General features: G+C 43.4%; 1 protein-coding gene across 1 annotated transcript in view; it reads right to left on the bottom strand.

Annotated features, from left to right (window-relative positions):
- The window catches only part of Dchs2 (dachsous cadherin-related 2), a 221,061-nt gene extending 211,078 nt beyond the window's left edge, over window positions 1-9,983 (bottom strand). The window contains exon 1 of the mRNA XM_051199069.1: window positions 7,848-9,983. Coding sequence (XP_051055026.1) covers window positions 7,848-9,824 — 1,977 coding nt within the window. The 5' untranslated portion in view covers window positions 9,825-9,983. The remainder of the gene's footprint in view (window positions 1-7,847) is intronic.
- Window positions 9,984-18,172: the final 8,189 nt, after the last annotated feature.

Raw genomic sequence — 18,172 nt, 5'->3', positions numbered from 1 at the left:
ATGTTAAGTGACTGAGAAAGACAAATGCAAATTCTCTCATTTGTGAACTCTAGATTTAAATTATTAGAGTCCCAGGCACTAGCTAGATATCCTCATGTTCGTGATCTTGTTTCAAAAACACACTCCTTTTACATCAAGTTTTCAACCCACTAAGATTCAAATAACTCACACTGGAAAATATGCATGCATACATTTATGTATTTGTATGTATGACCTAGCTAATTTCCCCAATGTGCTATGAAAACATAAATTACTTCCACCATTTCTCATTTTTAATTTATAAGTCTAGAGACCCACTAGAAGTATGGTGTTTAGTTGTTAATGAAGTTAATTTATTGTCAGATTTCAATTCTCCAAGGAAGACAATCTTACAGATCATAATTTCCCAAAGCCTTCCTGAGTGCTCTGTGGCTATAGATGTCCCTAGAAATGCAACACACACACAAACAAAGGTCTTCAGCCACAGTGGAAAGAATTCACTACTGATGCATATCATGTGTATATCATAATAGAAGTTCTCTGAACTGCTGTGTCACCTCCAAGTTCCCTAATACATCACTTTCTACCAGAAAATATCAGTTCTCTCCTATCTTTACATCAGTGTGTTAAATAAAACCGCAACATTCTGTGGTTGATGAACTGTGGCCAGAAAAGTTAGCAGAGATTGTAAATGGCTGTCTTAGTTAGGGTCTATTGCTGTGACCAGACACAATGACCACACAACCCGTATGACCATGCAACTTGTATGAAGAAAATTATTTCATTGTGACTCACTTACCTTTCAGTGATTCAGTCCATCATGGTAGGACATGGCAGCATGCAGACAGACATGGTGCTGAAAGTAGCTAAGATTCCTACATCTTTTAGGCAACAGGAAGTGGTCTGAGACACTGGGCAAAATCTTGAGCATATATGAGACCTCAAAACCTTCCTCTACAGTGACATACTTCCCTCAACATGACCACACCTACTCCAACAAGACCATGCCTCCTAATACTGCCACTCCCTTTGGGGATAATTTTCTTTCAAACCACCACAACGGCGAACTCAGAAGTGACATGTGAGAGTTATGACCTGGGTAAAGTTCATCTCAATACAAGGACCAAAGCAGAACAAAAACAAAGGCACCCTGTAGACCAGAATCATGCCATGACTCCCTAAGAGAGGCTTGGTACTAACACTCCATCTAACTTTGGCTGGTGGTGGCTCTAAAGGAAGGCACCTAAGGACCTGTGACGCACCACACCAAGGCCTCCAGATTTCATAAGCTTCCTTGGCATAGGACAGAAAGTCTACAGGGATATATGACAGATTTCTAAAAGCAGAAACACTTCAGCATCCATTGTCATAGCACAAGGATCCACTAAAACTCAAAACACAACTTAGGTTTGGTCCTTTTCCATCTTTCCACACAAAAAAGCATCATTTTTTGTTTAGTCCTGGGTTTTTTGTTTTTTTTTTGTTTGTTTGTTTGTTTGTTTGTTTTGTTTTGTTTTTGCCATTTCACATTAAAAAATTGACCTTAATCTCACCAAGTTTCTTCATTTCCAAAATTATCATTTACTATTTATTAGTGTGTAAGATGCAAACCCAGGGAGATGGCTTAGCAGGTCTCAGATCTAAAGATCTGAGTTCAGTTCCAGGAACCCACATAAAATGTCAGATGCAATGGCCTCCATCTGGGATTTCAGCACTCTCTACTTTGAGATATAGGATGGTACAGAAAAACCAGATGAAATCTTGTGGGCTAGTATTCAGAGCAGCAGTAGAGACAAAAGAAACCTTGCCTCAAAACAGGGTGGAGAAACAGGGTGGAAGAACTGAAAGTCTGCCCTGGAACCATCATACACATGTTGTGCATGTGTTCACCAGTACACACACACACACACACACACACACACACACACACACACAAAAATACAAATGTATTGTTCATGCATTGCACACTTCTTTTGAGTCAAAGATTGCTCTAAACATGTATGTATTGGTTCATCATTCACAAAACAAGCAAATTGATGCTGTTTGTGATAAAGAAGTAACGGCCCACTCCTCAAAACTACATAGCTGGAAAGAGGTATACCAGATATTCAACTTGGTTTCAAGTTTCATATTTTCTGTCACTGTGTAGAAGAGTCTTATCACCATATTCACAGTTATAAACATTGTCATGTATTGTCACTCAGTTTTAATCCCAGAGCATAGACTATACAGCCGTGTAGCTAGAGACACAGCCCAGAGACTCCGTGTTACACTTCTCCTTTTAGTGCAGACTCGAGTATATGTGATCACATTCTACAATCAAGTTAAGTCATAGTCAATAAGAAGTTAGATGGGAGAGGAAAGAAGGAAGCCATTAAGCTCATTCAGAGCCTAAAACTGGTCCTCAAACAAAGCCAAAGGCACCTACTAACTAAGATATTAAGCTGTATAGGCCAGATAACCAGAGAATATGATAGTAGGTGACCTAGACATATTTTTAAAATAAGTGCAAATGGTTGTCATGGAAACATCTGGTTCCTGGACATGTGAGCAGGTAGACTGAATTCACTTTATCCAAAATAACACAGACCTATGCAAGTAATAGAAATATAAACACCAAAGGTGGTATACACTAAGCAAATATGTGTATGCAGTCAATAATGAGAGTGTGTCAGCATTAAGGGAAGCAAAAGTTACAAGACAGGCAGTGCAAAGCAGATCATACATCCCAAAGCACCAATGACAGCTACAGTGGTGGAATAAACTTTACAATAAATCTGATACACAAGGAAATTAAATACACAAGGAAAGAAGGGAGAACACAGACTAGCCACTACACTTTCTGAAGCACCTAGTTTGCTGTATGGCTTCAGCACACTTCTCCAGCTTGTGAGATAAAGAACATTAGAAAGTGCAGATGACTCAAATACCAGCAAACTCGATTCCATCAAGGTACACAGAATCCATGGTTTTTACTTATTCAGGGGAACAACTGTAACACACACACACACACACACACACACACACACACACACACACACACACACACAAAATATCCCCAGCACCAAGAACTGTGTTCACCATGTAGTAGGTACTCAGTAAATATCTGTTCACCTGCTGTCCTTTATTCAATGATGTGGTTGTTTGACTAAGTAAAAGAGCTAGTGGATGAATTCTCTGGGCTCTTGGGGGTCTGTGAAGAAACAAGTCTTGTCCCATGCTCAAATCATGAAGGAATGAGAGCTGTGGTTAACACTGTTTAAAATCTTGTTGTAAGTAGAGGGTGTGAGCACAGCTCACATCACAGCAGAGCAGAGTCATTTTTGAAGACTGTAGTTAGCTTTTGGGGCAGTAACCTGAGGAAAAAGGACTCTCAAGTTAGACACCAGAACTGGATAAGGACAGCAGTTGGATGTCTGGGAGTTAATCCTTCTCTTTCAAAACCACAGCTTTTTAAATTGTGTATCATAATCCCATGCAGTCATATAATTCAGTGTAGGGGTCACAAAACACTTGGCAAAAGTAAAAGGTTTCTAAATAAACAACAACCAAAAATGAAGTGAAAATCCTGCGTGTAATGAGTTCAGGGCGTTTGTGGCAGCAATCACCCGTGTTGCAGAGTGCAAGCAACGTCACTGCAGCCTTGGTCCTAAACACCTAACACATGCACTTCACACCATACCTGCCAAGACCCAGGCAGCACCTACAGACCTGAGTCACTCCAGCTCAGATTCCGGACTGCTGTGTGTCTGCAGGACTTTGACTGTTCATACAACATTTGTCTACTCTTCCAGAACCATAAGGTTTTAATTACAGAAAACAAAGACTTTTCATGTGTTCTGCACATCATTCCTTAGCGTGAACAAATTGCATTGTTTTGTGTTAAAATGTTTGATTTGAAAAACTGCAGTCTGAGTTGCTGACTTGACGTTCATTAAAAAAAATAAAAATAAAAAATGTTCAGTGGATCTTGGCTTGAGATTAAGACAAAATTCCCCAAGAATTTCTGAACTAGCCTCAAACATATTTCTGCCATCTTGTACTACATTGTTTATGCTATGTGGCATTCTCAGTGTTAGCGATTATAAAACCAAATATTAGGACAATTCTGAAAAATAATGAAGTTATTCTGTATACTGCAATATTAAATATATACCCAAGAGTTAATTCTTTATGGAAAATTGAACAAACACATCTCTTTGTTATGAAAATCTGTTTTTTCTTTGATAAATGGAAAATGTGTGTATATACCAATTATTGTATGATTTATTGTCAGTAGATGTTTAATTTGTATACTTGCGTTATATACCTATATGCCAGGGATATGTCAGAACAAAGGAGTAATCAGTGGAAAGTTTGAAGAGCCCCAGTCTAGACCAAGAGCCTGAAAAGAGCTCTGCATAAAGAAAGTCTGCTTTAAAAGGGGGCACTCCATAAGAAGTAGGTAGGGAGAAAGAAATGACATTGAGACAAGTGCTTATGGACCTGCCACACTCAGCTTTCTTTACTATAGCAAAATACATAAGATAGTCGACTCACAGAGAGAAAGGTATTTTCACTCCGTTTTAATCTCACTGTGTGAAATCCTGAAGCAGAAGGATAGTGAGTCCTGAGCTATGTAATATGACTCTGAGTCCTGAGCTATGTAATATGACTCAGTGTTTAAAAACTAAAAGGCACAATGGAAAGGGAGTGTGACAGAGAAAGAGAGAAGGGGAAAATAAGAACACAGAAAGCCAGACTGTGGTGTCACAGTCCTTCAATCCCAGCACTTGGGAGGCAGAGGCAGGAAGATCTCTATGAGTTCAAGGCCAGCCTGGTGTACAGAGTGAGTTCCAGGACAGGTTCTGATCCGAAGCTACAAAGAAACCCTATCTCAAAACATGCATGTGCACACACACATACACACACAGAGAGAGAGAGAGAGAGGAAGGGAAGGAGGGAGGGAGGGAAGGAGGGAGGGAGGGAGAACACCTTAGAATTCAGGGGACAGTCGCAGCCACAGTACTAGAAAAGTTCACACAGCAACTGAGGGGAAACCACCAAAGTCAAGTAACTAGAGGGTCTCTACAACTTCTCAAAAGCTAGACAGATGCCTGGAATCTCCAGAAATTCTAATCAGCACAATTTCATACTGTCTCCAGAAGCACTGAGGAGCTGGATTACTCAGAGAGGCAGCTTGAGCCCAGATGAGCCATCATTATGGGTCCAGCGCACATGGGGACCTGAGCGGGTAGCTTCATCTTTGTTCACAGAACCATTTCCCAGTTTTAGAAGCAACTGTATAGATGGGTTCAAATCAAAAGAGTCACAATGCATCTTTCCTCCTTCAAACAAAGCTATATTTTATGAGTGTCATACCAAGATCATCAGGCCTCCCAAGCAGAAGAAATCCTGGAAATCACCCTGTCCAACCTTTCTCTAGTCATGACTTCATTGTTAAACAATGACACTGTCTTTGGACATTGGACATCTATGGGCTCCTCAACCTCTTCATCAGTGTTCCTAATACTACATGGATGACCTCTGGATAATGGCGGAACTAATACATGCCACTCTCCAGGCTTTCTCCATTTCAAGCAGACAATGGCCTCTAGCGCATCTGACATCAGACTCTGCTTAAGAGATGAAACACTTTAGTGGGATTAGTTTCTGATACTTGTGGACTTGTCTGTTTCAACTGGAAGTACTAACAGCTTTTTAACCTACCTTTGAATAACTCAGAGCTGCTGATCAGCTGAAGTGTAGACACACTATACATCTTTTATTGCCCTGGGCCTCTACGATTATAAAGTAGGTATGTAAATTAAGCATCTATTGATAAATCACGAATAAATTTATCTTAAGGTAATTATTTAGTATACATATAATTTTGTCATTTATTAAAGACAGAAACCAAATTTGCAAACTAATACAATAGGTATTCTTATTTAATTTTACATAGCTCTTGGCTGAATGTTCAATACTGAACAATGTGGAATGGCTCCAGTGTGTTTTCACTGATCCATATTTTGATTTTGTAATTACTAATATTGAGAACATGGCTTTACATAAGTATTCAGAACAAAGCTGCAAGTGTGGTTTAGAACCGTGTCAGAAATTATTGAAAATTCTCTATAATCTAAGTCAAATTCATTGAACAGTTTTTTTTATAAAAGTCAAGTCACAACTCAGACAGTAGTTTTTAAAAACAAACATTCTAACACAAAACAATCCAATGAAATACTAATTTTTTGTCTATAAAGTGAGGAATAACAGTGGGGAAATGTTAAAAGTAATCATTTTCTATAGTTAAACCATTTTGTATATAAGAGCAAAGAATGCAGATAATGCAAGCATGGGAGATGGAAGCCTAGAAAATAAGTTTAAGAGCTAAACAGACCCTAACCTTTCTTAAGCAGGAATTACATACATATATATATGTATGTATGTATGTATGTATGTATGTATATAAATTGTATATTACATATAAGTATGTGTTATACACACATATATAATTACATATTAATTACATATAATGTATAAATAAATCTATATTGCTATATAGTAAAATAACAATAAAAATTAAAAATAAACACAGCTCAGATTCCCAGTCTGAGCATAGATATTTTGGGAAATGTTCATGGTGCTATATGAACTGTAGATATATGCAATACAAGTGCACATGCTGTGTGTTCAGAAGCAGTACTGTAGTGAAGTCACATGATACAACACAGAAACCCCGCTAACTCACTTTAAACTTAATTTTGAATTAATTTTTGGTCTTGGAGAGTTTAAAAACCCTTGTTGTCACACTTTTTTCCAGCTCCCCTGATTTGCCACAGGAACTCATATGGTCATGACCCACATTTCCAGAAGCTGAGAGCTAGAGAAGGGATGAAGATTACTGTTAACCACAAAGCTAAAAAGATATAAGCGACCATAAAACCCATCATTACAGTATAAAAGCACCTTGCTTATCTGAAGTTTATCAGGGGGATACTTTATAAAACCTAAAGCCTGGCCTCCTAGCTTAAAAGCAGTGAGTACAGTGCAGAGGTCTGGAACCTACCAGGCTTCTTGCTAATTGAAGCCTAATCCAGCAGTCAGTCATCTTTACCCTCTTTATCTCCTCAAGTCATCCTGGAGTAAGTAAGTCCATTTTGGAAATTTGCATATCTCACACCAGGCAAGAAAAGGACTAGAAGCAATCAGGAGGGGCAGCTTGAAGGGCAGAACACAGCACACTGTCAGTGCAGGAGACAAGATTCAAGAACCCTAGAAAATACACCAAAGTCAAACAGCACAGCACAAGACAGGGAATGGGGTAACCACGATGGTTGTGGTGATTCTCTGTGCCCCAGTGGTGAAGTCCCCTAGAGTATCTCAGCTCACAAACATGGTGGTTACAATGACTCGAGATCCTGGATAACCTTCACAAACTCCTAAAAAAGTGGCAAACACTATAAGGGGGTCTTTGGAGATGGTCGCTCAAAGGCATTCAAATGCTTTGTGTGGAGTCCTGAGACCCCACATAAAGGTCTCAAAAGTCATTGACAATGGTCTGATACCTGCTTTGGGACAATGGGTGGTCCCTCACAATTAAACTTGGGGACATTCAGATATGAAGGAAACTTGACTTCTAGAAGAAAGATCCAAGGTAAGTCTCCTGTGATAGAAAAAGAACCTTAAAGATCACAGAATCAAGACCTCACACAAAGGTTTGGAGATCAGGTAATGTGCTAGCTTTTCACTGGAGGGTCTACAGCCAGTAATCTTGCTTCTGGAACCAGGACACAGCCATCTATGTCACACTTTCCCAGGCAGACTTAACATCTTCACCCTCCATCTGAAGCTGTGCACTGGGCCCAGAGACCTGATACACTCACCTGAAGAAAGCAATATCCAACTGGGGCGTGTTCAGCAAGAGTGACATTGTACACCTGCCACCGGAAAACGGGCTCATTGTCATTCACGTCGTCCACAGTAATGCTCACTAGGCAGGTGGCATAAAGTGGGGGTTCACCGAGGTCCTGGGCCACCACTCTCAGCTCCACTGCCTCCTGGGCCTCTCGGTCTAGAGGTCGGACAGTGCTAATCAAACCATTATCAGGGTTGATGCTGAAGGATGGGACACACTCTGCCTTGAGTGACAGAGCCTCAGAGTCGCAGGGATCCGAGAGTTGCACCAGCGCATAACGCAACCTGGCATGATCAGTGCCAGCCTGGTCAGCATCCAAAGCACTGACCCAAACCACAGAGGTTCCTGGGACTGCGGCCTCGGACACTGAAGCCCAGTAATGCTCCTGGCTGAAGACAGGTGGCTGGTCATTGAGGTCTGAGACCCAAAGCAGCAGCGACTCCTCTGTACTCAATGGTGGGGACCCTGTATCGGTGGCCACTAGTCTTAATTCATATAGATCGCGGCTTTCTCTGTCCAATAGGCCCTCAACGCAAAGGAAAAATACTCCTGGAGGGCCGCCTGGCTGCAGCGCGAAGGCTCCTTTCCCACCCTCCAAGGACAGCTTGATGCTACCTGCCCCAAGGTGTGCACCCAGCACCCGGGTAGCCTCCTCTTCTCTCTCTGGGTCACCATCTGCGTCGGACACCGAAACTCGAGCCACATAGTCTCCTAGGCGGGCGCCCTCAGAAACGCGGGCCGTGCCTTCCTCGGTAAGAAAGAGCAGGTGGATGGCTGGCGGGTTGTCATTCACGTCCAGCACCTCAATGGACACGCGCACGGTGGCTATCTCTGGCTCTGCGCCCCCGTCGCGGGCCTGAACCACCAGCTGGTGCCAGGCCTGCTCCTCGCGATCTAAAGGTCTCTGCACCCGCACTATGCCGGTCAGCTCCTCCACTAAGAAATAGCCCGGATCGCCCGGTGGCCCGCCAGCTGCGCCCATCGCCCGGATGCTGTAGCGCACCAAGCCATTGGGCCCCAAGTCGCGATCAGTGGCACGCACGCGACACACCTCGGCGCCCGGCTGGGCGTCCTCACGTACTGCAGCCCGGTACTCGCCCTGCTCGAAAACTGGCGGGTTGTCGTTCTCGTCCAGCACACGCAGCTGCACGAGCAGGCGGCCAGTGCGCCTTGGACTGCCACCGTCCCAGGCTTCAATCTGCAATTCGTGCTCTGCCACCTCCTCTCGGTCCAAGCGCCTCAACAGCACTAAGTCTAAGGGCTCCAGGGGTGTTGAAGACACCGACTGAAGAGGCGACACAGGTGGCCCGGACGATCCATAGCGCAACTGGAAGAAGGGTCCTGCGGGGTCCAGGGGCAGGTCGGACGCTTGCAGCAAGGTGTAACCCTGGATGCTAAACAGCCCCGCGTCTGGGTCCTGGGCACCTGGCAGGCGGAAAGCGGTGCCTGGGGGGCTGAGTTCCGACACGTCCAGCTGCAGGGAGTCGAGGGGAAAGTGGGGAGAGTGGTCGTTCACGTCGTTGACGCGGATCTCCACCTGCACCACCTCGCCCAACAGCGTGGCCGCCACGAAGCTGTAGTGGTCACACCGCTCGCGGTCCAGACGCTGTGCGGTGCGAATGATGCCGGTGTCTGGGTGCACGTGGAAGTCGTCCAGCAGCGGGGAGTCATCGGAGTCCTCCGACAGAAAGAAGCCGTTCCCTTCCTGCTGCTGAGAGGCTGGCAACCCGGAGCGAATGTCACCTACCAGTGTGTCCGGGGGCAGCCCCTCGTCTACAGAGAGGCTGAGATTGAACACCTGGGCAGACAAGCCGGAGGCAGCCCACAGCCAGGAGTGCACGAAGAACTGGAGCAGGAAGCGTGGCGTCCCGGAGCCGCAGGGCCGCCCACGGGGTGACCCTGCCGGCTGACGCCCTTCTCCCATCCTCCGCCCAGCAGGGCTCATTTCTTCCCCAGCTCTTTAGGAAAGCTCCGGATAGCTGCCAGCTTGTGGCGGGATCGCAGAACAACCCAGGAGCTTCTTCAGTATCTGAGTCAGACAAGAAAAGACTTTGTTTGGCAACAAACCGAAAAACCCAGGAGGTCCCAGGGTGACATCTGCAACTGGTGCAAACGTCCTCTGCCCGCAGCTCAGGCAGGCAGGCGGGGGGCTGCTGTAGCTGCCTCTGCCGCCACGGCCACCTCTCTAGCCCCTGGATGTCTTTAAGACAGTCCCCATAGCTTTTTCTCTCTTCCTCTATTCTGGCTATTTCCCCCTGGTAAAGTCAGGTGCATTATTTCTTTTGCCAGAAAGGAGGAAAATGTTTAAAGCTCGCACACAGGGAGGAAGGGGATCCGGCCGGGAAGGGGGTGGAGTAAGGGCGGGGAAGCCGAGAGAGGGCGCTGGGCGGGAGGAATGGTGAAAGGCGGCGCGGCTCCCGCAGCAGCAGGCTGCTACGGCGACCGCGACCCCCGCCACCCACCCACCCCCACCCTCGGCGTCCCTGAGCGCTGGGGACTGCGCAGCGCCCCCTCCGACCCGGTGTCCTACTCTTCAGTCCCCTCCCAGTGCGTGATATGGCTGGCACCAGGGCGAATTCCAACCTGCGAGTCTGTGCTCCGTAACAGGACTGCCTGCGGGATGGACACGCAGCGCAGGACTGTGGTGCTGATGCAGGAGGCGAGGCGCAGATCGGTTGTCTGGGCAGGATTCGAGTGCAGAGTGTACCGGGTCGAGGGCGAGGCCAGCAGCCAGCCGGCACGCTCCCCCTCCTTCCTCCGGACAGTCCTCCAGTGGGCCTGCCCTTGGCTTTGGCCAAGCCAAGAAGGTAGAGGTTATTATCACTTTGGGGAGCCAAACTTGTGCTCTCTATTTGGCGAGAGAACCTCATCCCCAAGGGAAGGACAGATGGAGTCAAAGGCCGATGAACAGCTGGGGCCAGTTTGACTGCAAAGAAGGCGGAACTTGGAAAGAAAGAAAAAAATTAAAAACCCCTTCAAGAAAACCAAAAAAAAAAATCTGTGACACACATGGTGCGAAGCACGTTTTATTGTGCCGCGCTACTATTCAGCGACTTGAGGGCGTCTTGCCACCCCCTCTGCCACTGGCGGTGACGACAATGAATAGGGCTTGCCAACGTTTTTAGGCATCCAGCATCATCATACTTCCCAGAATTTTATGATGGTGATTTATGGGCAGATGGCCTGCATGACTTAAACACCAGCACCTAAGCTCTACCTCCACCCCTACAGGAAGAATGTTGTGAGAGTCTGCTGCTCAGGCAGCTTCCAAAGAAGCTTGGGGCTGAACCCAAAGATAATATTACTCAGCCTGCATAGTCTCCAATTCCCTCCAGTTATCCGTAATTATCGGTAGAAACTGATAAATGACCTCTAATAAAGTATGCTCCAACGAAGGAGCCCTCTTGAGAATGACTGGCCATATGTAGCAGGAGGTTTCTGCAATTTTGCATTTCAACCAGAAGGAAGAATTAATTTCCTAGATACTGTTCTGTGCTAGAGGCAGAGCAAAAGCCCTGCGCACTGGTTCCTAGTGACCCCGGTGAATCGCCTTTTTACATTCAGTGGCCTATGCATATCATTGCTAATCAGCATCCACATCACTCTGTACCTGTGACAAAATAACAATAAAAATATTTTCCCGAGTAGTGGATGTGCATTATGTAAATGGAGATGTTATTAAAATAAAATCAGCCTCCTCTTTATCATCGAAGTGCCTTAAGCGTTGGGAGATCTGGCTTGAAACTCTGGAGCCCTCTTTCCCTCCTGATTGAAGGCAGCAGGAATCTTACCACCCCCCTGGTCCCAGTATAAGTGGCTCTCCACAGAGCATTCAGATTGAGTTTCTAACGCTAACCCAAGCCATTGTAAACAGTGCTCAGAACCTGCAGGATATCTTCTTGGGTAGTACCCTCAGACTGTTTCAGGCTCCTTCCTGAAATGCCTTCTTCATTCTCCTGGGCTGCTCCTCTGAGAACCTTTGGGTGGTTGGAGCTTCCCTGGAGCTCTCTTCCTGCCCTGCAGAGCAAGCTCTTTCTCATTTAGATCTCAGATGCCAACTGAGAGAAGGTGACTTCCACCTGAGCACCCTCCCTCTAGTGGCCCCTCCGGGAAACCTAGGCCCTCACATTGTTTTTCATTCTGAGTACCTTGAGAACAGTTCCAACCTAACTCTCTTCTCAGATTCCAAGCACTGCCTAAACCACCTCCAGGTCTGGGAGTGTCTAGCACATAGTAGGTCACTCTTCATTAAACATGCCCAGTGGCTGGAATGACTGATAGACAGATAGAAGAATGAGCTTTTAAAACAGAGCTTTAAAACCATAACTAATTGGCCCTGAGATGTTTCACTGTGGCGAATACCTACCTGCTTTGCCTTGGTTTTATTCATCCTACCAAGCTCCCTGAGCCTACTACTTAGAACATTTTCACCTCACCTGTAAACTGTATTGTCATCCAATATTTTACTTGCAACTAAAAGAAAACGCAGAATCATTTTCTGTACACGGTACTGACATATGTTTCATTAACAGAGGCTTATTTTAGAACCAAATGGAGAGTTGGGTCTTTGGATGTACACTTTCCTGATGGCTAGTCCTTGGTTTTGTAACTGAAACACACACATGCAATACCAGGTTTCCAGACCATGTCACAGTACCCTTCCCTGAAAGTTTTGAGCAGATTTCTAGGCTAGAAGTCCAGTTTTCTAAAGTAAGAGAACTTCTGTAACACGTGAAAACAGCTTTTGGGAACGTGGTCTCAAGGCCTTGCAAAAGGCCAGCCTACATCAGGGCTTTTGAGGGAAGAATCAGGGTGTTCCTGGCAGGCCCCTTTGCCTTTGAAACTGGTTAACCCTCACTCTGATCTATAAAGTAAGGCAGGTTGTGGAGTTTTGCTAAGTTTCTGTTCTCTTTTCTTACATGGGAGCAATACAGAGACATTAGGAACTTTGCAAGAGACATCAGGTGGATTACAAACAGAAAGCATCCCCTGATATTGCCTTACAGTTTTGTTTTCATGGGGAAATGTTCTAGGAGTAAGTTGTCATCTCAGTCCTCACTTCTCAGCCCCTAAGTGTCCGGAGGAAGAGGACATAAAATTACCACAATCATGAGCAGAAACTAGAGAGGCTGGGGGCTTATTCTCACCAGGCACCATGTGGTCTCAGTAGAACAGAATGGCCATCTTGAAAACCACTTCCTCCTTGACTGTAGACAGTTCTTTGTAACACTTAAATAGAACAAACAGTTTTAAAATGCTCAAAACAAAATTCACAGCATCTCATGTAAACCCTTTAGATGAGAATTAAAATGGTTAGCCCTGTCTTGCAGGTGTGAAAATTGATATCCAGGGAAAGTCACATAGGTGGTGAGTAGTATAGTGGTCTCTAAGCCCCATGGTCCTTGAAGATAGCTCTGCTCTGGGGTTCATGGTCATTTACTGAGCCCTCTGCTGGTTATTTATCTCTGTAGTTTCCTTTAAGTGCACCATCTTCTGATTTCTCAAGGAGAGCCTTACAGTGATATAATGAGTTTGAGAACAAGTTGGGCAAAGTGCAAAAAGAGTTACTGGGGTAGACAGCATGTTTGTGGATGTGAAGAGGACACAGAGTGACCACAGGAAATGATGCTTGGAAATAAAAAGGACATCAGCTATTTGGAAATGAAAGCTAAAGGCAAGGCCTTGAGAGATGTACAGGAGCTTGAGAGATGTGCAGGCTTTCTAGCATTCTGCCTATGGACAGACCTCTGAGGATCACAGTGACAGGAAGCCCACTGGCACTGAAGCTGCCATAGACATCAGCCAACTCTTTCTGGAAAAATGTGAGCCAAAGACTATTTGGAGTTTGAGATAGTTCCGTTTTATAGGTCAGGTTGACTAGGCTGTGATGCCTTGTCATTCAGTCACATACCAGTCTGGCAATTGATGTGACATTATCTGGTATGTCATCAACATTTATAATAGAGTCATGGAGGTCAAGGAGCCTACCATCCATAGCTCACCATGGTTGGTGAGCATCGTGCAATCACTTGAAGAACTTTCAAACGCAGGGTTAACAAGTATTCTGTCTCAAGACTACAGAATTGAAATCCTGACTGAGTTTCCAGAGTGCTAAACTGTGGATGTGGGTCAGCTCTCTATCACTATAATAAAATGCCAGACATAATGGACTTATCTATAGAAACTTATTTTAGTTCATATGTTTTTGTTTTTTCAGTCTGTCTTCAGCTGGTCCTGTTACTCTGGATGAGGTAGTGAGTATGCAGCAATGGAAAATTTCCCAACACAAGGCCAAGAAGAGAACCAAAGAAAGAAGTGTCTGGAGTACAAGAGTCTCCTTCAAGACCACCTCTTCAATGAGGTGAAGGCTCCTCACCACTAAGAGCTCTACCACCTCTAAATCAACCACCTGGGAAATATTCCCCATCAAAACTACAGTGTTTGCATACAGCTATCAGACTTGCCAGGCTCAATATTCAAGACAATTATATAATAAGTAGTATTTAAGATAGATATTTGATAGATAAGTGGTTGGTAAATATATGGATAATATTAAGTTAAATGTTCGACATATATGTAGGTAGATACTTGATAGGTAGATAATAGAAATTTGATAGGTAGTAGATAGGCAGATGTAGATATATAGAGATATTTAGATAGATGAAATAAGAGATATTTGGGTAGATAAAATAAGTTCTAGAAAATGCTGATTAATACAGAGTTTTTTAAGATGTGGAAATTACTTTGTAGTTAATATTACATCCTGCATGTAATATACATACATTTTATGTTCTTATATTCTTAAAAGCAGAGCCCTGGGGCTGGGTGATGGATCAGGTTACAAAATGCTTCCCATGGATGAATAAGGAACTGAGTTCAGATCTCACCCTGTAAAAAGCTGGCACAGCGATGGTGTTATGCAGCAATGGAGATGTGGTGACAAGAGGCTGTCTGGGGCTTACTGGCCAGCCACTCAAGCCAAGCTTTGTGTTGCAGATTCAGTGAGACACCCTACATCACTAAATAAGATGGACACACTCCCCCTGCTCTGCCAAAAGACTAGGAAACCATTGCAGAAGAGGTGGCAGAAGGCTTAAAGAGCCAAAGGTTTCAGAATATTGTTGCAAAACAGTGTTTTCCAGACATGGCAGGCCCGTTGCACATGCATTCTCAGTACCTATGACTATGGCATGCACAAGACTTATATAAATCAAGCCAGTTAAAATTCCAACATGCTGAAAGACATGCTCACAAAACTCTGCCCCCAGCTGATGAGCCATTGGCAGCTGGTACTAGGGGAGGAAGAACCCATTCTCTTTAGGGGTATGGATGGCCCTATACCCATGTACACACCAGCAGCACAAGTTGTAAGCACTCAGTGGTTAAAAAGAAAAGAGCATGTGAAGTTTGAAGGGAAATATAAATGGGGGTGTTGGAGGGAGTTGAAGAAAAGGAACTGGGAGATTTATTTGATCAAAACACATTGAGGAAATATATGAAATTACTGAAGAATAAATATTACATTTTTTGAAAATTGATTCTAATTTTTAAAAAACTTTCTACAAAGAGAAAAAATAAGATGAGTAATGATTGAGGAAGACACTCAATGCTGACTTCTGGCCTTCACCTTGACATAGGTGCACACATGTCTCCATGTGCACATATGTGTGAACACACATGAATACATGTATACACAATTTTAAAGAGACATGTAAAATTAGAATCATATTGATATAATAGAAATTTTGTAGGTAATCAAGTTTACATTCATACTTACATTCCTAAGCAACAAAGAAGATGGTTTTTCTTTCCTTTTGATTCTACACATATTTGTTGAGTCTAATTTTCAGCCCAGCAGAGTATGATGAGGTCTATGTAGCATGGGTATTTCAGGTTTTAACATGTGTTTTCTCCTCCGATTTATTGGGAATACAGAAAAAAAAACACATCAAGAAATTTATAATACTTCGTTATACTGTTGGGTAGAACTCTGACATCTTATTGAGCACATACTATATTGACTGGTGTTTTCAAATCTAGTGGAAGTTACAATGTTAGTTACATTCAGAGCTGTCCCCAGCAAGTGATGCTTTGGCTTGTAATTTCTTTATTATAGTACAAAAGTGATACTGTTATTTTCAGTTTGGAATTTTGTTTTTCCTGGTCTGGTGATATACAGTCAGCCATATGATCATAAGAGCAAGCAACTTCTACTCTATGAGGGACTGCATTGCTATATTTTGGGGGAATATATATATTTGATAAATTAAGTGATGCAGTCAACCTTTCAGACTGCTTCACTAATTTGAAACTTAGATACTTCCACTGATGAAGTATTAGCAATCAGTGAAACCTTTATTATGAAATAAATTTTGTGATCAACAATTCTATCCAACTATAGCCTAGGTGTTATGAACACATAGAAGGCGTACAGGGTTAGCTAAGAGGAATTTTCATTTTATAGCCTTTTCAATAAAGGGTAAGTTTCTCAAGATGTAATCTCATCATTAGCAAGTAGCCTGAAGTTATCCCTGCCTTGGGGGACTGTATTATAAGTAGGTGAGAAAGAACCCTGTCTAAAGAAATAGCTACCTATTATTTCCTGCCACTCTTCCCACTTATAACTTTTTCGCCTCCTCCCCCATAATTGGTCAGGCTGACCACCTTCTCTTTATTCCCTCCACCAAGGCAATCAAGCATGTTCAACCATATAGGCACTGAGAGTTGGCGTCCCCAACTCCTTTGTTGGCACACTCCTTGTCTTTCTTTCCCTGCAGCCTTTCTTTAGATGTAGTACTCCACTTCCCTGCTTCCCAAACCCTTTAATCATCCTGTTTCTATTCTCTGAACTCATTCCAATTTTCCTATATGTCGGGTAAGATGTGAAAACCAAAACCACACACAATTTTCTAACAGGGTCTACACATTGCCAAAGCTCACAAGGCTAACTTCCTCCTTCAAGGAGAAATCAAAGCCAACTTGAACAGGTTCTTCACAAGTGGATGTCAGAACAGAGATGACACATGGCCCTCTGTTCCAATAAACTCCCACCTTCTGAACAGGTAACTATTCCATGTAGAAAGATAACGTAGTTGCTTTTACACAAAGGGATTTCAGAATACTCATGTCTTTTTGTGAAACAAAATAAAAGACACCCCTAACAAATGAAAATGAAAAGGATAAATAGCATTTAGTTTTTTCTATATATTGATTGCATGGTTATAGTGGTTGATCCATTTCTTAGGACCAAGCAAAGTTCAGGTAAATACAAACACACACACACACACACACACACACACAGAGAGAGAGAGAGAGAGAGAGAGAGAGAGAGAGAGAGAGAGATACAGTAGATACAGATATAGATAGCACATTATAATGATTCCAGGCAAAATAAAGCAAAGGAAATACCCCAAACCTGCCAATCCCACAAGTATTCAGTGCGAAAAACACCTGGATTCTTCCCAAGCCACAGCTGTTCAGTTGGAAAATGCCTGGATCCCATTGAATCAAAGCAGTTAAGGGAAAAGAGCCACATCCTGCCCAGTGTGTCTGCTCAGAACGACACGCACACATGACTCCTATTTGATCAAGGCACAAGGCACAGTTCTTTGAGAAATAAATAAATCCTGCTGGGTTCAAGCACAGTTTTCGATTAACAAACACAGATGGGGATGTACTGGATACAGATTCTATCTAGGAGAAACGCTTCAATTCAGACAATGGGAAAGGAGACTGCTGTTGCAGGTCTATGGTTATGTCAGTAGCACCGTTTTTGTTTTTTGTTTTTCTCATGTGGATCTGGCAGAAGGTCTCCTTGATTCCTCTTGGCCAGATCACACTGATCTGTATGTTTCCACCCTGATTCTTTAGGTCCAAAGTAGAGAGAGAGGCAAAGCTGAGTGAGTCGGTCTTGTTTTCCTTCAGTAAGGACAACAACATAGTCCTTACCCAGTAGAATTCTGCAAGTCTTTCTGAACACATACAGTGATCTGGACCGTCACAATTAATGCTCCACAGTCCCCTCTTTTTACTTATTTTTGTCTGTTTGTTTGTTTTTACATAAACTTTTATTAATCAAATGGGATGTTTTCACCGTATTTTCCAAACATTTTTAATGGTTCATGATTTTAAAATAGTGCTATTAGCCCTGAAACTAATCTGAAAACTGGACGTGAGTTAAATAGTCATTGACTTGAAGGTTTTCCTGTTTTTATGGATAAAGCAGTAGCCCTCAATCTTCCTAATGCTATGATCCTTTAATACAGTTCCTCTTGCTTTGATGATCCCCCCAAA

Source organism: Phodopus roborovskii, unplaced genomic scaffold (genome assembly GCF_943737965.1).
Source record: "Phodopus roborovskii unplaced genomic scaffold, PHOROB, whole genome shotgun sequence".
Taxonomy (NCBI): Eukaryota; Metazoa; Chordata; class Mammalia; order Rodentia; family Cricetidae; genus Phodopus; species Phodopus roborovskii.
Note: the sequence above shows the minus strand (reverse complement) of the source record. Positions and strands in the feature narration are given on the sequence as shown.